At 64.1% G+C, this 25,168-nt stretch overlaps 1 protein-coding gene across 9 annotated transcripts in view; it reads right to left on the reverse strand.

Moving 5' to 3' along the window:
- Positions 1–3,045: 3,045 nt before the first annotated feature.
- BIN1 (bridging integrator 1) overlaps positions 3,046–25,168 on the reverse strand; it is a 58,696-nt gene continuing 36,573 nt past the window's right edge. For 2 of the 9 annotated variants that reach the window (XM_059927679.1, XM_059927682.1), the window contains exons 4-17: positions 25,019–25,113; positions 24,461–24,556; positions 23,294–23,401; positions 18,364–18,449; positions 18,092–18,167; positions 16,659–16,741; positions 14,857–14,928; positions 13,215–13,359; positions 11,780–11,908; positions 6,988–7,095; positions 6,096–6,185; positions 5,766–5,876; positions 5,419–5,520; positions 3,046–3,696 (exon numbers count right to left, since the gene is read on the reverse strand). In XM_059927679.1, the coding sequence (XP_059783662.1) occupies positions 3,589–3,696; positions 5,419–5,520; positions 5,766–5,876; positions 6,096–6,185; positions 6,988–7,095; positions 11,780–11,908; positions 13,215–13,359; positions 14,857–14,928; positions 16,659–16,741; positions 18,092–18,167; positions 18,364–18,449; positions 23,294–23,401; positions 24,461–24,556; positions 25,019–25,113 (1,409 nt within the window). In that variant the 3' untranslated portion in view covers positions 3,046–3,588. The remainder of the gene's footprint in view (positions 3,697–5,418; positions 5,521–5,765; positions 5,877–6,095; positions 6,186–6,987; positions 7,096–11,779; positions 11,909–13,214; positions 13,360–14,856; positions 14,929–16,658; positions 16,742–18,091; positions 18,168–18,363; positions 18,450–23,293; positions 23,402–24,460; positions 24,557–25,018; positions 25,114–25,168) is intronic. The other 7 variants (XM_059927681.1, XM_059927683.1, XM_059927684.1 and 4 more) reach the window with 7 other exon arrangements.

Consider the following 25,168-nt stretch of genomic DNA (forward strand, 5'->3'; position numbering starts at 1 on the left):
CAGCCCAGACCTCTCTCCTGAGCTCCAGGCCCCCTGTGAGAGCCCGAGCCCTCACAGGCCCCTCCAACTCCACTGACCTCACCCTCAGACTCGCCTACGCTTCCGCCTGTTTCTCTCTGCCTGAGATGGGCCTCCCGGACGTCAGCTCCTGGGGACCCCCGTTAACTCTAAAGGCTCAGCGGAGACACCCCCTCCCGTGTGAAGCCAGGTGGTGGCGCCTTTCGGTCTCCACAACCTTGGACTCACCACCACGACAGCACCTGTTCTGGTCTTAACTGTTCCCGTCTGCTTTTCCCCAGACTGTGAGCACAGAGGGGTAGGAGCTGCACTGAATGATCTCTGTAATCTCCTGTGGGAGATGTGAGGAATGAATCAATGAACGGATGAACAGTGAATGAACGGTCAGGAGACTGGATCTATGCAGACACAGGCGCAACCCCAGCCACACGTCTCCAAGCGGCTGGGGAAGGTCACAGTCTACACGGTCTCCAGTGGGCGACAGGTCCTATCTCCAGCGGGAGAGGGGGGACGGTCGGTGAACATTACTCCTGGAACATGGGGGAACAGCCCTGCATGCGTCCTGTTCACCGGTCACACACGGACCTCGAGGTCGGCCCGAGATAGATCGGATGTGGTGAATAAAGCCAGGGTCTCCCAAGTGTCACACACACACACACACACACACTCACACAGACACTTATGGTCTCCATCAGGTACGTTCCCTGGTCTCTTGGCCCTTTCTGGAAGCCACCATGGTGTGCACAGTCACTGGTTCCAGCTCCTAGAACCCATCCCTCTTCTCCTTGGAAGCTATATCCAAATTTTTGTCCAGGTGTCCTCTCCCCCCAGCCCAACCCCGCCTCCATCTCAAGGCCTTGTAAGTTTGGGGCCAATCCTGAGGTCCCACCCCTGGCCACATGGCTGATTCAGCATTGGGGACCTGACCCAGTTCAGGCCAATGAGACAAAGGAGCTTTGCTGGGGGACTTCTGGGAAGGAAGTTCCCTGCCGCTCTGGGTGGGGTGTGCAGACATCAAACCTGAAACCGTCGAGGACGCAGCCCAAAGATGAAGCTGACACTCAGGGCACAGGGGAGCAGGGGCCTCTCGGAGGCCCTGAGCTGCAGTCCGACTGCCAACCCACCTCAGGCACTGAAGACAACCAGCTGAGGTTTGCTGAGCCAACAAACCCAATGTTCGGTCACAGAGTCCCTGCATAGAGCCTGGTGTTTGGGGTGGTGAGGCTAGAGGTGTGAATACTTGAATTCCCAGAGGCAGAGCCGAGGGTCTGCAGGCCAGTGGAACCAGGAGGAGCAATGCCAGCCTGGTTACCAAATCCAACCGAGGCATAGGAGCGGGAGGCCAGCCGGCAGGCTGGACGATGTCCGAGTCACTGCGGAAGGCCTCCTGGGGAGCCGGCCGGAAGGAGGGGAGGCCAGGGGAGTCCATGAGATGGGCCAGGGGCGGCTGTGGCCTCGAGGATGGGGAGGGGAGGCCGACAAGGTGTGAGCTGCCTGGCTCTGAGCTCTCTTGGACTGACACACACCTGGACGTGTCCCAGCTCCCAGACACTCGAGTAGCTCAGGCCTCGAGCTAGCTACTTATTCACTTGGGCGGAGCACCACACGGGTCCTACGGCTGGAGCTGTCCCTGCAGGGCCGGCTCCCTCCCCACTCCCACGAGGAGCTCCCTGCAGGCCCCACCCGACACAAAGCAGGGCTCTTCCTGCCAAAGCACCCCAGCTGCAAGGGGCAGGACCCCCTTGAGGTTCAGCCACCAGCTGATACATCTCTGAGTCTCACCTTGTGAGAAACCTAACGCAAATACTATCTCCTGAATAACGTCTTTAAATTTCTCATCGTGAAATAAAAGTGAAGCCTCTCGTGTTGGCACCGTGGCTGCAGACCTCCACACCCCCCAGGGCACACACACCCCAGGGCACACACACCCCAGGGCACACACACCCCAGGTTTGGAAGCTCAGTGGAGCTCGCCTGGTCTGGGCTTCAAGCTTGGCTCCACCAACAAGGAGCTGAGTGGCCTTGGGCAAGAGAATTAACCTGTCAACCTGGAAGGGAGGGAGGGAGGGAGGGAGAAGAAAAAGGGCGGAAATGCTAAAGCTTTCGAAGCAGGGGCAATAGAAATCAGCTTCCGGTGCCCCACTCTCATAATTTCCTTGCCCATAGAAAGTTTGGTTGACAGAGCAGACACTGTCAGCCACAGGACAAGGCAGAACCACGGCAGTGACAATCCTGCCACCTGAAACAAAGCTCAGGACTTGCATCCAAAAGTAAAGCTAAGACTCCAATGTCCATCCCTTTCACCTGCTTTTTCTGCAGAAGAGATTTAATCCCTGCCACCTGGAAGTCCAGGCTGGTCCCTGCGCCCAAGTGCACAACTCCAGCGGCCCCCAGGAAGGACCCAGGCCACTGCTGCATGTGCCACATGCCACTCAGAGCAGCCCGTGTCTACTGATGGAGCTGGAGACCCGAGCTGCGTGTAGTGGGGGCCTTGATGCCGGAAAGAGAGGCAGGTGGGGAGCGGGGCGGAGCCGGCCCATCAGGTCTTCCCGCGCCTGGGGGCCAACTGCCCCGGTTCAGCCCCTGCCCCTACTCCCGCCCCTGTCCCAGCACTCACCAGTAAACCCCCCAAATCCCTTGAGCCTGACTCTTCATCTGTGCAATGCAGCCCTGGTACCGCCCCCGGGGTTCTCACACGCACTAAATAGAGTCACTGAGGGCGGCACCCAGCAGACTCCTGGGCACAGAGCTGGCTCTTCGAGCCCCTTGTCTGCCCTTCCCGTCACCTGGCCCCCATCTCCTGCATCCCCACCAACAGCCAGTGAAAACATCACGGGACAGGGCTGAAGCCCCTGCCGGGTCCGGGCCCAGATGAGCCCCAGAGGACGTGCAGGTCACGCACGGGCAGGGGTGCTGGCCAGGGCAGAGGGCCTGCGGGGGCGCTGTCTCAGGACCAAAGCACAGATAATCGCGGCTGCGCTGCGTAGCAGACAGAAATGGAGGGACACACACACACACACACTCTGAGTACTTTTGTCATTTTTGTTTGTTTCACTTTGTTTTGAACACTAAGATTTATTTTCAAACAGCACACAGACGTCTGCGGGGCAGGGCCAGGCCAGGCTGGTGTCTGGGCCCGAGGTCTCAGGGGACGCTGGACGCCACCCGCGGCAGCTGCCAGGAAAGGAGGGCCCCGGCCCGGGCGGCCGGCCCAAGCTTCAGGCAAGCGTGGTGCGCGGCGGCCCCCAGGCCCCGCCCCGCGGCCCGGCCCCCAGGCGGCGGCAGCGGCGCCACCCAGCGGGCGCCGGCGGGGAGGCGGCCGGGAGCTCAACTAGGGGATACAGCAGCTTCAGGAACGCTGGCGATTCCGCCGGACTCGCCGAAACCAGGCTCTTTGGAAAACCACCTCATCTTTGGGAAGACACCTCCTGGCTTAGGTCTCTCCCCTCAATTTCCCTTTGCTTTTCAAAAGTTTAAAAACAAAAACGGAAAAAAAAAAAAAAGAAACACACATTTTTCGGGAAAAGGTGCTGCCGTTCACGCGTCCGCAGCACCGCCAGGCGCTCTGCTCTCACTGCACCCTCGCGGTGAAGTTCTCGGGGAAGACGCCCCGGCACTTCTCCAGTTCCTTGTACAGGATCCAGTCGCTCTCCTTCACGCCCATGAGCCAGCCTTCATCCTGGGGGAAAGCCAGCGCGTTGCATGCGGCTGGGGGAGGACGGCGTCCCTCCCGACAGGGCGAGCCCTCCTTCTGGCCGCTCATTTCCTCTAGACCGGCACACCCGCCTTAAAGGACGCCTCCTCCAGGCAGCATTCCCTGCTCTTCTCTTTGGACACAAACCGGGCCCCGCACCCCAGGAGCCATCCCTCCCTGCAGGAGGTGCATTTAACTCTTTATTGTTTGGTGAGTGCTCCTCACCGCGGGAAGGCAGCCTGACTGCCGCACTGGTCCAAACGCCTCTAAACGACTCCTTCAGTCCCCCACCAAAGAGCTTCCCACCAGCTGGTGCCCACAGAGGCCACATCACCGAGGAGGACATCAACTGTTCTTCCGGCCTTCCACAAACAATGCCAGAAAGTTCTGCTGAGCACTGACCACTTGAAAGCTTCTAGAGGGACCTGAGGCCATCCCACCAAGCCCTCCGGGTCGAACCTGACCTTTGCTTTAATACTGACCCCTCACAGGGATCATCTACCCAGGCCGTGACAAGCCCTGACCCCTGGGCCTGCAGTGACCACACACCCCCTGCCATTGCTGCCCCTGCAGCGGCGCTATGCCTGGGACCCACCTGCAGGATTACCTGCCTTGTCCTAGACCCTGTGTGTGTCCTACCTGAGCCACTTCCACCCACCCCAGATGGCTCCCACTGTGGGCTGGGAGGCCAGGGGTCTGCTCCTGAAAACCCCACCTAGCCCAGTGCTGGCCCACCGGGGAGATCGGTGGGGATCTGGGGCTTTAGGAAAATGGGCTGATTCAGCGCCAGGCCCAGGAAATCCTTGTTACTCAAACCTCCCAGCCCACGGTGGCCTCAGTAAGTACCTAGTGTCCTCAAGTCCCAGCCCAGGACGCCCCAGCCAGGTTGGCCTCACCCCAAATCCAGCCCCCTCCCACCCTCGGCCACTCTGACAATTACACCACAGGGACATGTTGGTGACTGAACGGACTGGAGTCCCACTAGGTCCCGTCTGCACTGTGGCTGCCACCTGGATACCCATGTGGGCAGCCCCACTGGACCACCAGCACCCCACAAACAGGGGCTCCTGCTGAGGGGCCACAGCGACCTGAATAAAGCAGCCCGTCCGGACCTGGGGCGGGGGGAGGAGGCAGTTCTGCCCCACTCTGCGCCCCGCAGGGCTCAGCAAAGCCCACTCTGAGGACCTTCACAACAAGGAGAGGCCACAGCAGGAGAAGGGTCTGCGAGGCATCAGGGTGAGGGCCAGCTCGGGGCAGGGCTGTGGACTCCGGGGTCCGTCACGTGGGCAGGGAGGCGCGTGCCCTTGTGGACAGGGCGGGGCCAGCCTGGAGGGTGGCACCTGGGGCCAACAGAAGGCTGCAGAGCGGCGGGTGGGGGGGTGTGGTCCGTGGAGGGGCAGCCTGGGATGCGGTCCTGGAGGAGGGGGGCCCGGGTTGGGGGGGCCTGGAAGGGAGAAGGGGCCGAAGGAACTAGGATGCAGAGAATCGAGAGAAAGGCAGACAGAGGCTGAGGAAAGGAGGAAGCAAGAAGCAGGAAGTGAGAGACTGAGGGGGGGCAGACAGGGTGAGAGCAGCAAAGGGGAACTGTGCCGGCTGCTGGGAAGGGAGGCGGAAGCAAGGGCGCGGCCGTGGGGAGAGGCGGCGGGTCGGCTGGCGTGGCTCTGCTGCCCCCTGCTGGCCGCGCCGCCTCCCTGCACCGGGCCTCACCTGCTCCTCCGGGTTCTGGAAGGGGATGACGAGCACCACGTCCCCAGCTTTGAGCTGCAGCTCGTCCGTGTCCGTGGCCGTGTAGTCGTGCTGGGCCTGCACCTGCAGAGGGTGGGGAGAGCTGACACCCCTTTCCTCGGCAGCCTTTGTCCCACCTGCAGCCCCGTGGGCGCCGGGAGAAGGTGAAAGCAGCAGGAGCGGGACTCGGACGCCACCTCGCGGATCGGGGAACAGAGGACGAGTAGTCGGGGAGGGACGGCTTTGGGCCCCCCACGTAGCCTCGGGCCCAGTGTCCTCCCCACCCCATGGAGGCAGCCGGAGGCTGCGGGTCAGCAGGCCAGGCTCACCTTGAACATGAACCCCGGGGGCAGGTCCAGGCGCCCTGCCCCGCTGCCGCCCTCCACCGTGCCGTTCACAGTTGCCGAGAAGGTCTCCACCACCACCGCGGGGAGAGAGCTCTGGGGGGAGGGGGCGCAGGTTAGCGAGGGCGGGGAGTGGGTCCCGGAGGGCGGGGCCGCGCGGGCAGAGAAGGGGGTGTCTGTGCCCAGTGCCAGACCAGCCTGCTTCCAGGTTCCTCACCAAGAACCATGACCTGGACCAGCACAGAACAAGACATAGGGCTAGGGAGCCGCGGGCGGCGGGGAGAAAAGCCAGGGCCTTGGTCCCTGTCATCTTACGGAGGCTGCTTCACTTGCTGCTGTCTCCCCGGGCTCCTGGGCTCCAGCCGCAGGGTGGGTCCCACACGCCACCTCCGAGGCCTCTGCTGGCTGCAACATAAATGCGGGCATGGGGTCAGACACAGGATGGGGCGCTGAGACCAGGACAAGGAGAGGGGCCACGGAGAGCCAGTGCCTCTGCCTGGTACAGGGAGCCCCTCAAAGAAAGGCTCCGGGCACGGAAGCAGCTGGAGAAGGTGCTGGCAGACACACGGACCCCGAGTGACATACTGCTGAGAAGCCCAGCGCAGGCCCCTGGGTGCCACCCCTGAGCCTCCCTTACAGGCCCTGCCCTCTAAGCCCAAGCCCTAGGCCAAGCCTCGGCTTCCTCCCACCCGCCTGGCCCCGCTGGCCCCTCACAGGTGGCTCCCATGGCCAGGGCCCAGGCAGGGCACCTCGGACGCTGCCCGGCCGCAGTCAGGCTGCGCTGGGCCCGCACTGAAACTCAGCCACTTCTGAGCTCTGGGAGCAATCACTCAGCCCTCCCGGCCCCCACCTCCTCATCTGTAGGAGGAGGAAATGTCTAGGTCAGGCTGAAGGTTAAAGGAGAATTCTGGAGAGTGCCCACCATGGACCTGGAGGTGCTCGAGACATGCCTCCCTCCGACCGTGGGAGGCCTGAGCTGGGAAGCTGGGGTGGGGGGTTGGTGAGCGGGTGAGGGGCTGACCTGACCTGAGCCACCCCAGCACGAGTGACAGACAAGCCCTGCCCCGGGGCCTCCTGGCTCAGGGCCCTAGCCTCACCCTCAGTCCCACGGTGGCCTTGTCCGTCCTGTGCCCCCTCCTCCGGGCTCTTCCTCCATGCTACACCCCCAGAGGCCAGGGGCGGGTGAGGGGTTGGCGGGGGCACTTACTTGGGCAGGCCCCGGCTCGGCCGTCTGGCTGGGCCAGGTCACGGCAAAGGTGCCCTCGGCAGCGCTGGGCTCCCTGGAAGGCAGGCTGCCAGCTGGACTCTCTGTGGGCTAGTGATGGGCCACCAGGGAGAACAGGGTGGGAGGGGTGGGGGACGGGGGCGGGGAGACAAGAGAAGAAGGTCGTGAGCAGCCCAGCGTGGGCCCACAGGAGCAGATGGGCGCCTGCAGCCTGGCCGGAGCCCCACGGGGCACAGACAGAGACTCCCCGGGGGGACACCTCCTCCCACTGCCCAGGGGACAGGAAAGTGCGAATGTGCCACACGCAGCTCAGCACGTGGCTGGGGGGAGGCTCTGCCTGCCTGCGCCAGGCTCTCTCTGGCCTCCTCCAGTGAAATACCCTGGAGCTTGCGAGCCCCAGAGCCTGGGCTGCGGGCACTTTCTCGCCAGCCCCTCCTGCTCCTGCGGGAGCCGCGTCACCAGCTGTGAGGTGTCCCGTGTCCTCCCTGAGGACGTGGATGTCTGAGCCACCAGGTGATGACAGCACCTGTCGGGCAGGCGTCTGGCCTCACTCTTTCTGTCCTGTTTCTCGAATCATCTCTCCCCCCTCCTCTGTTCCAGCAGCTCCCTGGTGCCACTGCCCTGCGGGGCCCCTGCTGACAGAATGCTCCTCGGGGGCAAGGACCCTCCACCCCAAGGCCCCCCTACCCAGCAGGCCTTGGCCCAGCATGGGAACACCCCACCCACCCTCGGGGACCAGTTGGTCACTGTCTACGCCACTCACAGGCCCTGACAACTGGGCTGCACCACGGGGGACTCTTCAGAGGCTAAGCTGAGGAGCCCTTTCCCACAGGGCCTGGCTGAAGGCCCAGTGTCTCCATTGGGGGGGGGGCGGCGGGGGGGGGGGAAACAGAACAGCTGGAGGCGCGGTAGCTCCCTATGTGCGTGGGCACGGCCAAGCGTGCGTGTGCGTGTGCACCTGTGAACCAGCCAGGTGCAGGACGAGGCGGGGTGGACACAGAGCAAACATAGCTTACCTCCCAGAGGTCCCACGGAATTGACTGAGCACAGCAGAGGGGAGAAGGACAGAGTTAGCACAGAGGTTAGAGACGGCGGCAGGCAAGCAGTCCCCAGGGACCCCCACCCCGCACCCGTCCCAGGGCCCTTGAGCCCAGCAGGCACAGGGCGGAACAGAGCCGGGCTCTGCAGTCTCCAGAGCACCGAGTCCTAGACACCTGCCAGGCTACTGAGACCCCCAGGCCAGGGAGTGCCCAAACCCGGGGCTGCCGCCAGGAGAGGGGCAGCAGGATGCTGAGATGGACCGTGTAAGTTGCCAGGTGAGTGTTCGGCTGACCTGCTCCTGAGGGTCCTCTTGCTGACCTGTGTCTGCCCTCTTCCCTTCCCCATGGTCAGGACCAGGGGAGGTGACAAGAGCTGGGGGCCAGGGCTCCAGGGGAAGGCCAGTGAGTGGGAGGAGAGCCTGGTGACCCCAGGACCCCCAAAGGCCTGGGCCTAGATGGGCCCACATGGCCGGTGGGCAGACATGAACCCAGGCCCCGGTGCCCAGAGGCCGGTGGGCCCGTGGGCAGTGGTGGGCTCACACCAACCTGACCAGAGGGCGTGGGCGCCTTCACAGGGCTTGCCACAGGTGGGAGGGGGTCAAAGTCCAGGTCCAGCAGACTGGCCTGCTCCGAGAAAGGCCCCGGGGCCTCAAACTTGGCAACAGCGGCAGAGAAGGAAGGCAGTTAGTGACAGGCTGCGAGCACTCAGCCAGGGCGGCGCAGCAGGCTCCGCTCCCAGACACGCCCACCAACACAAGGGCACGACCCACACCTCACCCCCGGCACAGGCTCCACCCACACAAGGACACACGTGGGGCCGGCTCGGCCACCGGCCCCCAGGCAGCCACCCGCCAGACCAAGGCCGAGCCCCCAGCTGTCTCGCGTCCGCCCCATCCTTCAGGCCGAGGAGGCCTCCCAGTGCCTGCGCCCGCCAGCAGCAGCCCAGGCCACGGCCCGGGCTGGACAAGACCACACTCAGTCCCCCGGCTCGGAGGGCCCCTGGACGGGTACAGGCCACCCCTTGCTGCAGCAGACTGACAGGCAGTCCTGTGGTGACACCCACCCCCAGCCAGCTCAGGGCCGAGCCAGCACACAGAGCCCAGGAGTCCCGTCATAACGGGGGGGGGGGTCCCCAACACCTGAGCACCCGTGTTCACACTGCACGTCCCCCCCCAGCCCCCCCAAGTTTCCCATTCAGCGGGGCTGAGTGCAGCCCAGGGATGTGCATGTGGCAGGAATGGCCCCAGGAGACGGGCCGCAGTGGCCCTGTCCACACTGTGAGAAGTCAGCCCCTCAGTAAGCTGGGCCAGACGATCATGGAAGAAAAGGGTCTTTCCCAGAGCCACCCTGGAGGACAAGCCGCCTGGCACCAGTGCCCAGCGGACACGCTGCCTTCCTAGGAGGAGGGCTTGCTCACCTGTGGCCCCATCTCACACAAGGGGCTTCCCCGGGGACAGGGACGGCTTTGCCTGCCCTGGCTCGGCCCAGGGTCCTCCCCTCAGGCAGGGCTGGGAAGGCCGCAGCCCTGCAAACCTGGGCCAGCCAGCTCTCCTCCCCACCCCCTGATGGGGCCCAGAACTGACGGGACACGCCCTCCAGCCCGAGGCACCTGAGGTCCTCCATTTAGAAGGACCCGAGAGCTGGAAGCGTGGGCAGGGGTCCCCCGGGGAGGGCCTTCCCGGCTGAGCTGTGGCCTGTGCGGGGAGACCCAAGACCCACAGTGCTGAGAAGGGCTGGTGCCGCCAGCGCACAGCTCAGGGATAAGGCGCAGAGCGCAGAGGGCCCAGGCCCAAGCTCAGGGGACTCCCTCCCGCCCCACGCTCATCCCCAGCCACAGACTCTCCTTCAGGTCAAGCCCTGTCCAACGAGCCTGGGAGGAAGGTCACTGCCATCTCTAGAGGAGCGAGTGTCCGGGAGGCCGCGCGGGCTGGCTCCTGGGTGCCCTCACCGGCTGCGGGCAGCATTTCTCTGCCCCTCGTGGCCCCACCACCCGCCCCTCTAAGAAGCCAGCCAGGCCCAGGCAGCCGCCGCCCCACCAGACTCCAAGGGGACAGGGTCACCAGGCCAAGGGCAGACGGCGCACTCTCTGCTCACCTCCCAGCGGGCCAGCCTCCCCCCGCACAGGCCCGGAACCGGCCTGGGGGCGGCACGCAGGCTACTCACCACAGCCCAGCAGAGCAGCGCTGGCGGCACAGCGTCCTGGGGGGGCCGGCCCACCCCAGCCCACCCCAGCCCCGTGCAAAGCACCCCCGGCCAGCGCTCTCCAACCCCGCTGGGCGGGGCCCCGGCTCCGGGGGGTGGGCGGAAGGACGGAGGGGAGGCGTGGGGAGCACGGCGAGGGCCACGCTCAGCGGGCGGCTGGCTGCAGGTGAGGCCCTCAATTCCTCGCCTGTGAAGTGGGGGCAACCCCTCCCAGAGGCGGCTGAAAACCGAACCAGGCCCGGTAGGTCAGCGGCTGGCCCCACTCCCTGCGCAGTGTCTGCTAGCCCTCGCGTGCACCCCGAGGCGGAGGCAGGCTCCAGGCGGCAAGCAAGCGTCCCAGCCACAAGCCGCCCTGAGGCCGCGGTTCCCCGAGGCCCCGGGAGTGCCCGGGGCCAGCCTCAGCCGGCTCTCCACAAAGGCTCCCTCCCGGGTCCCCCGAAGCAGGGCAACCCCTGCCCTCCCCCAGCCGCCCTGCACTGAAAGTCCCTAGTTCCGACCCAAAGTCCTCCCATGGGGGCTTGAAGCCCACTCACCCCACGGTCCCTCATCGCGGAGAGCACGGTCCGCTCCTAACTGCCTCTCCCCTGACGTGCCACCCCCCAGCCCTGCCCCTCCCTCCAGGCCTCTGAGCTTGTGCAAAGGAGCCTGCACAAGGCAGAACCCAGAGGCCCGGACAGGACAAGCCCACAGCAGCGCGGCAACGTGGGCCCAGCACAGCCTGGGACTAGCCAGCCTGCACGAATGGCGAGGCCCGGCGGGGACAGGGCAGCCCGTCTGTGAGGCCCGGAGGCCAGGCTTGGAGTGGTCGGCGCACTGCGGCCTCTGTGAGCCGACCCGACCATGTGCGGCCCACCCCCCGCCACCACAGTGACCTCCCCTGCTCCGCCCTCCCTCCGTCCCCCTGGGGATGGGCATTACGTGCCTCCTAGGGCATGGACAGCAGGAGCCGGGCTCTGCGGCCCAGCACAGCCCCGGCTCCAAGTGGGGTCAGCAGCTCTGGGAGCTAAAGTCTCAGCGCCTCGCAGGTGTTCCCAACCCTGCGAGTCACCTCCTCGCCGCCGCCCAAGCAGCGCTCTCCTGACGCGCACGGAACTCGCGGCAGTTCCTGAGCCTGTCCCTCACCCGTCCTGACCTACACGCACGCTGCCACCTCTGGCTAACGCACTGTGTCTGCTCGTAGGCAAACGTCACCTGCTCCAGGAAGCCTTCCCTGATTGGCCCAGGTCCTCCGTGCTCCCTGCCCCTTTTGGCCACAACATCAATGGAACGGAGAGGCCACTGTGGAGCCGACAGTCTCTACTAGGACTATTTGCCCGTGTCCCTACGTCTGGCCACGTGCTCAGAGATGAGGGATGACGGGTGGAGGGAGGGAGGGAGGGATGTGCGAGAGAGAGGCCCAGAGCCGACCCCTGCAGCCAGACTCCTGCTCCTGAGGCAGAGGCACCGGGGGGTGGGAGAGGGGGGAAGGCCATGCACACCCTGAAAGAGCGAGAGAAGGGAGAGAGAGCTGGGCCGCGGCGGCCGCGGCTGACCTGGGAGGGGGTGGTCACGCTGATCTCAGGGACAAACGTGTCCTCAAACAGGCTGAGGATCTGCTCCTGCTTGACCTCCTTGGACGGGGTGTGTTTGGGAGGCGGAGGGACTGGTGGGCCTTTCCGGAGCTGGGGGTCAGCAGCAGGCAGGGGGCCGCACAGCAGAGCACGGGGGTCGGGGAGACAGACAGAGACAAAGCCACGTTAGTCACACCCCCGGCCACGGTCCCACCCGGCCACTGAGGAGGACACAACAAGGAGAGCCACTGCTCCCCAAGATACGGACACCGAGACCACAGGGGCCCCCGGGAGGGGCCGAAGCAGGCGGTCGGAAACCCTGTACAGAGAGAGGGAAGGGCAGAGGGCGAGGGAGCGAAAGAAGAGAGAAGAGGAGAGAACAGGACAGAAAAGAAGGAAAGAAGGGCCTGCGGGGCCGCCAGGGGCTGCCATCGGAGGGTCTGGCTCTCACCGCCCTGGGGGGAGAGAAACAGGAGCTGAGAGAGAGCCGGGCGTCCAGCCCCCTGCCTCCGCTCCTGCACGCCCAAGCCCTCTGCCCACCCCAACCCCTGGAGGAGCTGCAGCCCAGCCTCTGGCCATCACCCTGCCAGGGCCCCGCAGAGGGCCACACACCTGCCCACTCGGGGACCTCAGCAAGTCACCCCCCCGGCCCAAGCCTGGGTTTCATCGCTTGTCGAGTTGGGGTGATAACAGCATCTGCCTTACAGGCTGGTTGTGAGGACGATGAATGAAAATACAGAAAGGCTGGTGCAGGGTCCGGCCCAGAGCAAGCGCTCGAGTCAAGTGCAGACTCTCAACACCCTCTTAGCGTCGCTCTCCTAATCAGCTGTCGAGCGGGCCCACAACCGGGAGAGCTTCGGCCAGGAGCCGAAGGGCCAGGGGACAGCCTAGCAGGGCTCAGATGGTCCTGCCTGGTGGACCCCACCCCTCCTTTCTCCCTTGGCAGCCCCCGGGGACGCTGCAGAAACCTGGAGAGAACTGGCGGGGGGAGTGGGCTTTCCCCTCCGTCTCCCCTCACTGAGCCCCTCCTCTCGATGCCCCTTTCAGGGTCCCGCATGGCCCCCCGCAAGCAAGAAGGCAAGGAAGAGGGGAAGGCAGCCACCTGCGCAGATCTGGATGCTCCGGGGGCTGAGGGCCCTGGAGACTGTGTCTCGGGAGGAAAGGGAGACGGAGAAGGTCAAGCAGCCCAAAGGCCAGGGGAGAGGAGAGACGGGGACGCTACAGCAGGTGGGGGTGGGGGGGGACACTTAAGGAGGAGACAGACGGTCACAGATGCCCCTGTGACCCTGGCAGGGGCCGGGGCCACGGAGGGGAGCCAGGGCCGGCAGGGACAGGGGACGGGGAAGGAGGGGAACGGCGGCAGAGCAAGAGGCAGAGGAAGGAAGGGAGGGGACAGGCCACCGAGACATGTGCCTACCTGAGACGGGGATTTGGGGAGGGCGGCCCCGGGGGTGGCCGCACCAGCCGGCTCGGGCTCGTGGTTGACTCTGATCTCGGGGGTGGCGGCAGGGGAGCCATCAGGCGGAGAGGGGCTCTTGTTCCCTTTCGCAGGGGCGTTGTCACTGCAGAGGCGAGACAAGAGAGGGGCCCGGATGGAGGGAGGCCGCGGTGTCCAGGAAGGAGTGTGCGTGTGACAGGGTGTGTGCACGTGCCAATGCCCTGGGGACCCGTGTGTGAAAATGTGCTTGCACGTTGTGTGTCCACGTAGATCCTGGGAAACTGAGGGTGCATGTGTGTGTCCAGACTCACTGGAAAAACATGACGCCCACATGTGCACAAGTGTGTGTCCCCGTGCACCCACGTGTGAAACTGCACGTTCGTGTGCAGGAGGACGGGTGGAAACGAGGCGACACAGGCGTGAGCACTGGGAACGGGCAGGTGTCCGCAGCAGGGCCTGCCCTGGACACAGTGACAACCACACCCGGAGCTGAGGTCTGCGGGCCCCGACGGGGAGCAGGGCGGGACCCGGGAGCTGCCACCAGGGGCCGGCCAGCCTCCCTCAGGCCTCCACCACGTGCAGGGGCGCCGAGCCCCACAGCAGGAGAAAGCCATACGTCCTAGAGGCAAAGCGAGTCTCACCCCACGTGTCAGGCAGCAGCCTCTGCGCTCAGGGCGGCCCCGCTCCTCAGCCTGAGCCCACGGGCCTCCGGGCCGGCTTGCCTGCCGTCCACCCCTCACGCCAGCACACGGCCAGCCCCGCTCCCCGGGCCCCGAGCCTTTGCTCCCACGGGTCCTCCCGGGGAACCTGGGCAACTGGCAGAGGCAATGCGCAGAGGGGGTAAATAAAGGGGGGGGGGGTCTTCACAGCGGGGATGAGAGGGTGAGGCCCCCAAGTCGAGTCTCAGTACCAACAAGGACAAACGGTGTGCACGGCCCGCTACTGGGTGCAAAATAAAAATCTATGTTGTACTTGCCTAAAGAAACTCTAGAACAGTGCTGACCGAGACCAGCCACCAGCTACAGGTGGCTGTTTAAATTAAACAAATTAAAAATTCAGCTCCTCAGTCACACTGGCTACATTTCCAGTGTCCACCAGCCACATGAGGCAGGCGGCCACTGTGTTGGACCGGGCAGGTCTAGAAGGACAGACAGAAACTAGTGACCCCATCACCTGCCCGAGCATGACGGGGGGCCAGACAATGGCACAGAGGCGTGGGAGACTCGCTGGTTCCTTCTCCCCTTTACTGAATGTGTTTTATGGGAACGTCTTTGCCTCCTTAAAGAATACACATACATCCAGTATATGTACACACGCACACACACACAGAACTCCTACAAGCCGCGGAGCTACAGCAGCCCTCTCCCTGAGCCTCCCGGGCCTCCCTTCTGGCTGCAGCCTCCACTCCTGGTCAGGCCGCAGCCCAGGAGGAACGTGCGAAGGCGGTCTGCCCGCCCCCCGTTCCCACCGACACCCCTCTGCCCTCTGCCCCCCAATACGCACACCGCACACAGGAAGGCGAGTTAGGGGTTAGTGGCGCCCTCGGCAGGGCCAGGCGCATGCACAGGGACCGGGGTGCTGGCCTCCGAGGGCCCCCCCACACAGCACTCACTGCCGGTACCTGTTCTTCTTTCTGCGCAGCCGGGAGAACAGTTTAGTTTTCTTTCTGTGGGGACGGGCGGGACGCGGAGGCCTTCATTTGGGGGAAATGCAGATGTGGGCCCGGCCTGGTCTCTTCCCTCATTGGCAGCCCCTCTGCTCAGAGGAGGGCTAAGGGCAGAAGCCCTCCTAACTCCCAGAGGCGGGGAAGAGGGCCCAGTCCTGCCCACGGCCCCCGCTGGCCTCCGCGTCCTGCCGGGCACCCTGAGGTGGTGCCCACAGAGCAAGTAGAAGAGGACGCTGCCCTGAAGCAGGACCCGGCGAGCAGCAAGAGGCTCAGGCCGGGACAGCGCTGGCCACCCGCCCGCCCGCCCTGCCCGGGGTCCAGCCACAGGAGCTCTGCCACCCGCCCGCGCTGCCCTGCCCGGGGTCCAGCCACAGGAGCTCTGCCACCCGCCCGCCCGCCCTGCCCGGGGTCCAGCCACAGGAGCTCTGCCACCCGCCCGCGCTGCCCGGGGTCCAGCCACAGGAGCTCTGCCACCCGCCCGCCCTGCCCGGGGTCCAGCCACAGGAGCTCTGCCACCCGCCCGCCCGCCCTGCCCGGAGTCCAGCCACAGGAGCTCTGCCACCTGCCCGCCCTGCCCTGCCCGGTGTCCAGCCACAGGAGCTCTGCCACCCGCCCGCCCTGCCCGGGGTCCAGCCACAGGAGCTCTGCCACCCGCCCGCCCTGCCCTGCCCAGGGTCCAGCCACAGGAGCTCTGCCACCCGCCCGCCCGCCCTGCCCGGGGTCCAGCCACAGGAGCTCTGCCACCCGCCCTGCCCGGGGTCCAGCCACAGGAGCTGTGGGGCCCAAGGACCGGGATCAGCGGGGGGGACCCTGGGAGAGGTGGCGTCCTGGCTGCCCACTTTGCTGCAAAGGAGGCTCACAAGCCCCCACGGCCCTTCCTCTCCCCTCAGACCAGCCCCTTCCCAAGGCGGCCTGGTCCCCGCTGCCTGCACCGCCCGGGGGGGCGGCGCCCTCCACCCTCCTCACCCACCCTGGACGCACCACCATGACCTCCAGGCCAGGCGGTGACCTGGGAAACGCGTTTTGGCCTTTATTGCCCCCAGGGCACCCTGTGGGCCGCTCCCTCCCTCACACGTACTGTGCTTTCAGGGGAGAAAAGGGACAGTGACATTTCACAGAATGTTGACTGCCCTCCTCCTCCTAGGGGACACCCCAATTACCCCAAGAACCAGACGCAATCACCCCGCCTTGTAGACGAGGAGGGCGCGGTGCCCCGCTGCCCTCCACGCTGTGCTGCGATGCACAGCAGCTCACGGACAGAAAGGAAGGGAGACCTCGGACTTGCTGTGGTTTCCCACGGGCCACGGCCGAGGGCCGGGTGTTTCCCCTCCTCCCTGGAGCTCTCCCCTCAGGAAGCAGGGCTCCCCTCCGGGCAGAGGGCAGGAACAAGCACCCCCACCCCCGCCACCGCCACTGGGGCCTTGGATAAGGTTGGGGCCACGCCCCCGCTCTACGAGGAGGCTCCCTTCCCGTTGGGCTGAATCATTTATTCCCCGGGCCCAGCTGCAAAGCTGCACAGGCACCCTGACTGCTGCCCCGCAGATAGGGAAGCCAGGCCCAGGCAGGGGAGCTGCAGGCTGCCCGGGATAGCTCCTTCCCAGGTGGGACACGGCGTGGAGGAGCAGGGGCGCCCTCACCTGCTCCCCTGAGCACAGCGAGGCCAAGCCAGAAAGGACCTCGGCAAAGAGCCCGGCCCCGGACCACACCTCCCTCAGCCCCCAGCAGCCCTCTGCGGGGGACGGGGGCGCGTCACTCACCTGGGCTGGGCCTTGATCGTGAAGGTGTTGCTCCCGTGCTGCTTCTCCAGGCTGACCAGCACATCGTTGAGGTTCTGGTTGAGCTGCAGGAGGGACGGCAAGCCGGCTGGGTGGGGGCCACCGAGCAGCCCCCTCTCTCCCTAGTGACATCCCTGCTTCTCTTCCTCCCGACCAGCCCCGCCCCTGTGCCCCTGCCCCAGCCAGGAGCAAGCTCTTCTCTCCCCATCACTGGGGGCAGGGAACCAGCACACCTGTCCCAGAAAACCCACAGGAAAAAAAGGAGGAGGCAGTGGGCTGCCCTGCGAACAGCTACTGTTTCTGGGACCACCTTTTTCTTCTTCCTACTTACAGGCGTTTCCCAAAAATGCCCCATAGAGCTTGTACTGGTTTTATTTTTTTTCAATTGTTTTTGCAAATTAACTGTTGATCCTAATTGTTAAATCACTTGCCAAGATGCTTTCAGGCCACGTTACAACTGCCAGAGGTCTCACCAAAAGCCCAGGCAAGACGAGGGGCTTACCCCATGCACCTCGTGATTCTCTTTACTGAGTATACTTCCCTCTGCTTTAGCCACTAGGAAGCCCAGAGCTGAATTTTCCTCCCACTTTACATAAATGTTTTCTTCCCAAAACACCTCTCTCTGTTTTTTTAAATTTTTTTACAAGTTGTCTCAAATCTTTGAAGGGAAGAAGAAAAAGTAGGAAGGAAAGGGAAGGCCTACCAGGCAGGAAACCATACTGAGGGTGGTCACTCAGGACAGGCCCCAAGCTGGCAAAAGCCCTCCTCCTGCCCTGGGCCTGGAATGCCCCCCAGTCACTTCATTCCTCTGGGCCCAGGAGACAAAGTCAGGTCCACCCACGGCACAGGGAGGGAGGGAGCTGCCAACGCCAGGTTTCTCCACCTCGGCTTTGCAGCTTAACTGCCAGTTTAATCAAAATGAAGACAACACAACATAGGAATTTCAGCTAATCCGACCCCTTCTTACGCCAGATTCTATAGATAGAGCAGACTTGTTTCAGTGTCTTAAGAAACATGAAAACACATTTTTTTAATTGGGAAAATTTTAGTAATTTATTTATTATCTGTCTACAAATTGGAAAACTGCCACCATTTTCTGACACTGAGCTCCCTGGGCCAAGGCTGCCTGAGAGCACGTTTCCAGTTTGAGGGTGGCGGGCTCCGCCCAGGCAAGGAGAATAGAACTGGGAGCAGGGAGGGGGCCGGGGCTGGACCCCTGGGGCACCCAGCAGCTCCCACTGGGCCCTGACACTCTGTTCCTTGAGGACTGGGCCCTGACACTGTTTCTCAGGGGCCCGGAGGGTCCCTCTGTGGTCACCAGCATGTGTCCAACCCCAGCAGGGAAGAGGAAGCTCGGCCCACCCATGCCTCTGACCCTGGCCCTTGGCAGGTGGAGCACAGCCCAGGGGCACTACCTTACTCATCTCCTTGTGGAAGTTCTCCTCCAGGCCTGCGATGCTCTGAAACGTGTTGACATAGAAACCCACACGGCTGCAGCGGGGAGGGAAGAAGGGCCAGGTGAACTGCAGGTCAGGGTGGGCAGCCCAGGAGAGCCACACGGGCTGCTTCGCCTCCACCCTCACCGGACCCAGCCCTGGGAGGGCACGGAGCAGGGCAGGCAGAATGGCCATGCCGCCTCAGGAGGGGAGGGCGGCCGAGGCTCAGCCCGCCACCTCCCGCCCCTCACCTGTTCCACAGGGACGGCAGCTCCTCCTGCAGATCCACATTCATCTCCTCAAACACCTTCTGGGCTTTGATGAGCTCCTCCTCGGCCTGGGGGGCGGGACGGGTCATTCCCCTCTGCCGGGCCTCTGTCCCAGCCCACCCAGGCTAGGCCAGGCCCACCCCAAGACCCTGCCCCCCTCCCCCCGCAGTGCACGGGACCAGGGCTCGGGCAAGACGGAGGTTGAAGTGGATGTGGACGCCCGGGCAGACCTCCCCATGCAGCCCCTCGGGCCCCTGCAGCCAGGCCCGTCGGGGGCATTCCGGGCAGGGGCGGGCAGAGTAGCCATGGCCAAAGGGAGAACCCCCTCCCCGCCCCCCCGCATCTGGCCCAGGTGCGCCAAGAAGGAGGTGAGGGGGCAGCACAGCCAAGAAGGCATGAGACAAGGGACAGAGGGGGCTGGGGCACAGGAAGGGGCAGAGGCCCCAGACCCAGCCAGCTGGGACCCTGCTCACTTCCAGGGGAACCTCTCTCAGGCGAGGAGTCCGCATGCTGCCCAGCTCTCTGGCCCCAGCCCGCGCCGGCCCCTCTGACTGTTCCTTCCCTCCGCTCCCAGGTCTGTCCCTACTCAGCCTCAACCACCAGCCTGACTTGGCCTCCCTGGGAGAGTCTTTCCTACCCTCTCCCGACCCCTCTCTCCCCTGTGACCCTGCCCCACCAGACTGAGGCCAGAGGCAGCAGATCGGACGCGTTCACGAGAGGCAGGGGAGAGGCAAGGGAGGAGGGAGCCGGGCTGCTGGGCAGGGGGCCTGCACCCGCTCCCAAGGCCTGGGGACCGGGCGACCGGCCGGGCGCCCTCCAGGCCTGCCCACGCCCACCAGGCGGTGGCGCTAAGACCCCATCACAGAGCCCAAGAAAGCAGCTTGGCGAGGGCTGAGCCCAGGGTAGGGGTGAGTCACAGACCCCGGCCCCAGAAAGGGCTCGGCTAGCACATTCCGGAGGGCGATGCAGGAAACAGTGACTCAGGGGGGTTGACTTGGATTCAGGCTCTGAGTCACAGCCCAGGAACGAACGTGGAGGCCCCGCCCAGGAGAAAACTCCCCTCCAGCAGCCTCACGTTCGCAGGCCAACTGGCCGGAACCGCCACACTGCCACTGAGCACACCCAAGCTGCCCCATCCAACTTGAGCCCCCCAGCTGTCCCATCCAGCTTCAGGCACCAGCATCAGCCCGAGTCAGGGCCTACACCCCGCTGTGCCGGGGCCGAGCCATGGTGAATTTGGGCGTGGGATTTGGAGGGAAGAAAGGCCACCATGCTCCTGACTACATGACCTTCAGGTTGCTGGAACTTGCTAGAGTGAGCAAGAGCACCTCGCCTCACTTTTTTAAATCTCATTTAAAAATTAAAGGGAGTCCACAGAAGACTAATAAAAACAAATATTATCCAAAAAAAAAAATTAAAGGGAGAATAGGAAATAAAAGAAATGTCTCTAAGCATGCATGCCTCGGGCCCCTCCTGGAATGGGCCAGATCTGCAGTGCCCTCCAGGCCATGGGCCACATCATCCCTGCCTCAGTCCTCTGAGAATGCCAGTGCCTGATGGGGGGCTACTACCCACACTTCCAGCCTCCAGCACCTCGCACTGTCACGTGGGCCTCCCACCCAAGTACCCACAGGCCAGCTCAAGTCCCACATCCTCCAGGACCACCTTGACCGCCCCGGCTCCTGCAGCCACAGAGACCACCGCTCTGGTCCCCACGATGCTGGTCCTAACTCCCCAAATGGACAAGCGTAGCCAAGACGGTGGCGGACAGCACAGCAGCTCGTAGCTGTGCAGCAAGCGCTGTTCACACACCGAGCAACGCGGCAAAGGGCAGGGTGGCTCCGTTTTAGAGTTCCTAGAAGTCAGGGCCTGTGTCTTTTATTCCCTTTGAGTCACATTCCTCATATCGTGGCTCTTTCAGAAACACCAGGGGTGGCAGGAGGTGGGGGGAGAGCTGTCCATTGCTGGGGGGGGCCCCGCAGCCCTGGTGGCTCCACTACACGCCGGCGGACATGGAGAGCGGTGGGAAAGCTCGCCATGCAGCAGGGCCCCGGGGCCCTGCAGGCAGGTTTGGGGAGACCCCAGCACACATGGAGAGCAGCTCGGAACCAGCCCAGGGGATGTCCGGAGCTGGCCGGCTCAGGAGAGCACAGACTCAGGAGGTGGCACTGTCTCCCCAAAGTCAAGTCAGCCAGCAGGGCAGCCCCGGGACCCCAAGTGCCCCAGCTCACTGCCAGCCAAAGGCCTGAAGGCTCCCCAGCCTCCAGCCAGGCGTGAGGCAGGGTGGGGCAGAAGGAGGAGAGGCTCAGAAGAAAACTGGATCCAAATGGGAATGTCAATTTGGCCGAAAGGCGAAACATCTGCAGTCCAACATGCAAAGATGAGATCCCGTGCCTTGGCCTCCCCCAGCGATCCTCCGGGGCCGATCCTCCAGGGCGGGGGCCTGGGGGCCCTCCAGCAGGATCCCCAGCCACACCCATCCCGGGAGCCCCAAAGCGGCCACGGCCACCACCCCAAGCCCCACAGTCTCCCAGGGGCTTCTCCCACAGGACAAAAATGTTCACCTGGCAACCGTGCCAAACCCGTCTCAGGGAAAATTATGCAGAAATCTTGGCTCTGGGTGAGTGGCCCCATTCCCCCTCCAGCCAGAAGTCCTGAACTCTACAGGCAGGACAGGTCACTCCAGCCCCTCGGCCCTCCTCCACCTCCTGCAGCAGGGGAGGACACGGGCCTGTCCAAGACTCCCCCGGCCATTTCCCGCAGACCCTGGAGAGGTGAGGCTGTGAACAGCTCAGTGCCTCCAAAGTCGGCCCACAGCTTTGGCCTAAAAGACATCAGGCAGCAGTAGCCACAAGCCCACGCGGAGCCCAGAGTTCTCCATATCACAGGCATTCAATACGTGTGGGTTGAAGGTGAGGAAATCAGAGCGTGGCCCAGATAAAAGGGGGCAGCTGCCCAGAGCGAAACCCCACCTCCTGGGTGGGGCCTCTGTCGCCTGCCCCCACCCCAGGACCACGAAGGGGTGCTACAGCCTGGTCAGTTTCACCGGACTGAGAACCACGAGGCCACCTCTCCCAGGGCACTGCATCGTGGTCCTCGGCCACACTGTGCTCACCCAGGACCCGGCCCATTCCGAGGTGTTGCCAGGATAGTAGTTATCACTCACGACGACTTTCGTACAAAGAGCCTCCTCCAGGAAGCCCTCAGGGACCACTGAGATGTGGACTGTTTGCCCTCCATGAAATTCCCAAAGAGCCAATCCTCTCGGCCCCAGGCCTCAGCATCCCAGCCAGACCGAAGAGCCTTCCCAGCGTCCCCTCCAGGGGCACCATGGGGCCTACAGGTCCACTTACAAGGGTCACCATGACTCTGGCCAGCTGTGGCAGGACCACCCACAGGGAGCCCCGGGCCAGGGAGCCAGGATAATGACCCAGGGCTTGAGTCGGGTGAGCCCCAACTCAGGCACTAAGCGACTCTGAGACCTTGAGCAGGAGATTCTGCCTCTCTGGGCAGGTTTGTCTCCTCTGTAAATTCAGGGCAACCTCACAGTTCTTATGAAGCTTGAAGGACAATGCATTAAAGACACCACAGCCCTCCCCGCAAGAGCCCTCACAGAGGACAAAGGTTCCGAGGTTTTTCTGGGCTCCTGGAGGCTAGGATTTCAGTGTCGGTCCCAGAACAACCAGAGCCCCGGGCACCACGCAACAGAGGTGGGCCCATCCCAGGTCACCCAGAGCCCCCAGCTTCTGTCCGCTTCCTGCATTGGACCTCAGATCTCAGAAGCAGGAGCTCTCGCAGCAGAGACATATGAAAACAGCCCTGCCTCCCAACCCTGGAGGAGCCCTCCCCCGCCCCCCCCCCCCCACCCAGGGCGTCTGGGCAGATGGGCGCCCAGCACCACCCAGCACCAAGGACAGGACGACAAACCAGAAAGTGCCAGCACGTGCAAGGTTAGAAGCCAGTGTCACCTGATTTCGGAGCAGGTTAGTTTGAGCTACGAGATGAGCCTGCAGTTTGCCTTGGCACCACTGGGGGGCGGCTTTCTCAAGCAGCGAGACAGGCTGGGGGGGGGGAGGGGAGGTCAAGGTCAAGGCCAAGGAGCATAGAGAAACAGGAGGGAGGTGGGGAGAAAGAAACAGAGACACAGACATTAAACACCACGTCCAAACAGTCTCCAGTGCAGTGACAGACACCTGCCACCCTCCAAAGGGCCGGCCCCCCAGAGCAGGTAAAGGCCCCGAGGCTGAGAATTAAGGGGTGCCCCGAGCGGGGCGGAGAAGGGGGTGAACTCCAACTGCAAAGCAAAATGTGAGAATCGTTAGCAGGGGCAGAGGGGCTCAGCAAGCGCAGTCCTGCCCCGGGCTGGGCGGGGGGCTCCGCCCTCAGACCCTCACCTGGAGAGTGTGTGTGCAACCTTCACCCCACCCCCCACCCCCGGCTTGTTCCAGCTGTGTCAGGGTCGCCTGGGATCTGGTGAAGGAATTCCAGCCAGAGCACGCCAGGCCGGGAGGGGCCGGGCCAGTGAAACCCAAGCCAGGCCTGTTCTCATCCTGGAAAGCAGCCTCAGAGCAGGCGGAGGGGCCAGGGGCCAGGGCGGCACTACGGGATGGGCCAGGAGGGGGGCCTCACCCAGGGGCCCACAAGAGCCTCTCACTCAGGCCCTGGGCCCAGCGCCGTCCCCACCCCAGCCCTTCGGCCAGAACGACTAGTCCCCAGCCGTGAAGCCATCTGGCAAGGGCGTTGAGGATGCCCGCAGGCCAGGGCTCAGTGACAAACAAGACTGCAAAGGGTGCGGTGAACGCAGCACAGGAAGAAGGCTCCCCGGGGTGGGGGTGGGGGGACCTGGGACCCCTGCGGCCCTGCTGCCCCTCCCTGGAGACTTCCCGGCAGCACCCAACACCCCCGGCCTCACCTTAGCAATTTTGGCTTCATCCTTCTTTTTGGCCGTTTGGAGGGACTCGTAATGGTGCCGGGCACTGTCGAAGTCCACCAGCTTCCGCCCGCGCTTGGCGATGCGTGACTGGGGGACGGAAGGAGGAGGGGGCTGAACAGGGCCTGGCGCCCACGCTGACATGCTGACCCGGGGGAACTGGGTCACGGGCACGGTGACCCAGATGCACCCGGAGGGCTCAGGGCGGCCGACTCCAGGCTCAAGTCCGTCTAACACGTGCCTGAGACTGTCTCTCGGACGTTTCTGGTGGCCAAGAGCTCACCCTTCGAGACAGTCCGTGCCCTCTGCGGTCCTTTCTCATATGGAGGTCCTCGCAACAGTGAACCGTTTTTGTCAGTTCCTGCCAGCCGTGTCCGATAAGCCTCTCCTCCCTTGGCCCTCAGCTCCTTAAAGAGGCCTCCTGGGCCTTGGGCTTCTCTCCCCCTGGGCCACCACCACCTGCCTCCCTCCTACTCTCCCCGTAAGGCACCTTTGGGAGCCTGAGGCATCTGCACTGGGTGGCCGAGGGGGCCAGCGTGGAGTGGGACTCCTGCACCCAACCACCCAGGGGATCGGGTCCAGCACTACGGTCACCACCTGAGCTCCACACAACTCTGCTTGCATGTCCGGAGTACCTGGGGTCCCAGTCACCTCGGCGGAGATCCTGGCCCACTGACGGGTCCTAACTCACCCGGGCCCAGCAAAGGCAGCTGGCTTTTTGAACACGCGAAGTCGTACAAATACACCCAGGTAAGAGGCGACACGCACAACTATACCCACCTTCCCTTCCAAGCACACAGAGCCTAGCACAGGGCACACATACCCAGGCCTTCCAGCCCCTTAATACACCTCATCAACCCTACAGGCACTCCACAGGGACACGGCCACACACTTACATGCCCCATGAGGTCTCTTTCCATAGTCTGGAGACCCAAAGGTACAGGGCTTCCAGCTCAGAAAGGCCCAGCTCTGGGGGCTGGCAGGCTGGTCTCAGAGGGCGCAGCCCTGTGTCAGGCGAAGCGGGAGGCCTGCCTTCAGCCCCAGGCTGCCCTCTCCCCCGCCCCGGCACCCCCGTCCCTCTCTCCCTCCCCAGCTCCCCGACACAGGCTGCCAGGCCGCAGCAGGGTGGACAGGCCAAGCGCCTCTCACCTTGATGTCAGGGAACTGGCCCAGGTACGTGTCCATGGTCAGCAGCGCCTGGTCCACCAGCTTCTGGTGGTAATCCACCCAGAGCAGGTCATTGTTCTGCAGGAGGCAAGAGCACAGCAGTGTGCACCGGGGGAGCTAGCTGGCCCACAGCCGGCCCGGCTCTCACCTCCCAGGGGCCCGGGGGCCAGCTCGGCCCGTCGCTTCCCGGCTGGGCAGCTCCTCAGAGCCTCAGCCTCCTCATCTGTAAAATGGGGTCACACCTCCTGCCTTTTCACAAGGTGACCACGAGGATCAGATAAGCCCGGGGCTGGTGGGGCCAGGGAGGGAGGCTTCCTGAGCCAGGAGACACAACACAGAGAGGAGAGGTGCCTCAGGATCTCATCAGGAAACCCGTCTCAGCACGAGGGCTGTCAGAGGAGAAAATGGACCCTGAGAGAGGGAGGTGGACTGGCCCAAGAGCACACAGCACGTGGGGACCAGCAGCAGGGTGCAACAGGCGGCCAGCTGAGGTCAGAAGGGCCCTTGGGGAAGGGCCGAGGCCACCGGTCCCACACTCACCTCAGCAATCTTGTTCGCCTCATCCCTGCCAGGCCAGTCAGGCTCGTACACCTCCTGCAGGCACTCGTTCAGCTTCTTGGAGGCCTCATGCATGGCTGTGGGGCAGAAGGGCCATGCTGCAGCCAGGGCCATGGGGAGCCCTGATTGGGG

Source organism: Balaenoptera ricei, chromosome 7 (assembly GCF_028023285.1).
Source record: "Balaenoptera ricei isolate mBalRic1 chromosome 7, mBalRic1.hap2, whole genome shotgun sequence".
Classification (NCBI taxonomy): domain Eukaryota; kingdom Metazoa; phylum Chordata; class Mammalia; order Artiodactyla; family Balaenopteridae; genus Balaenoptera; species Balaenoptera ricei.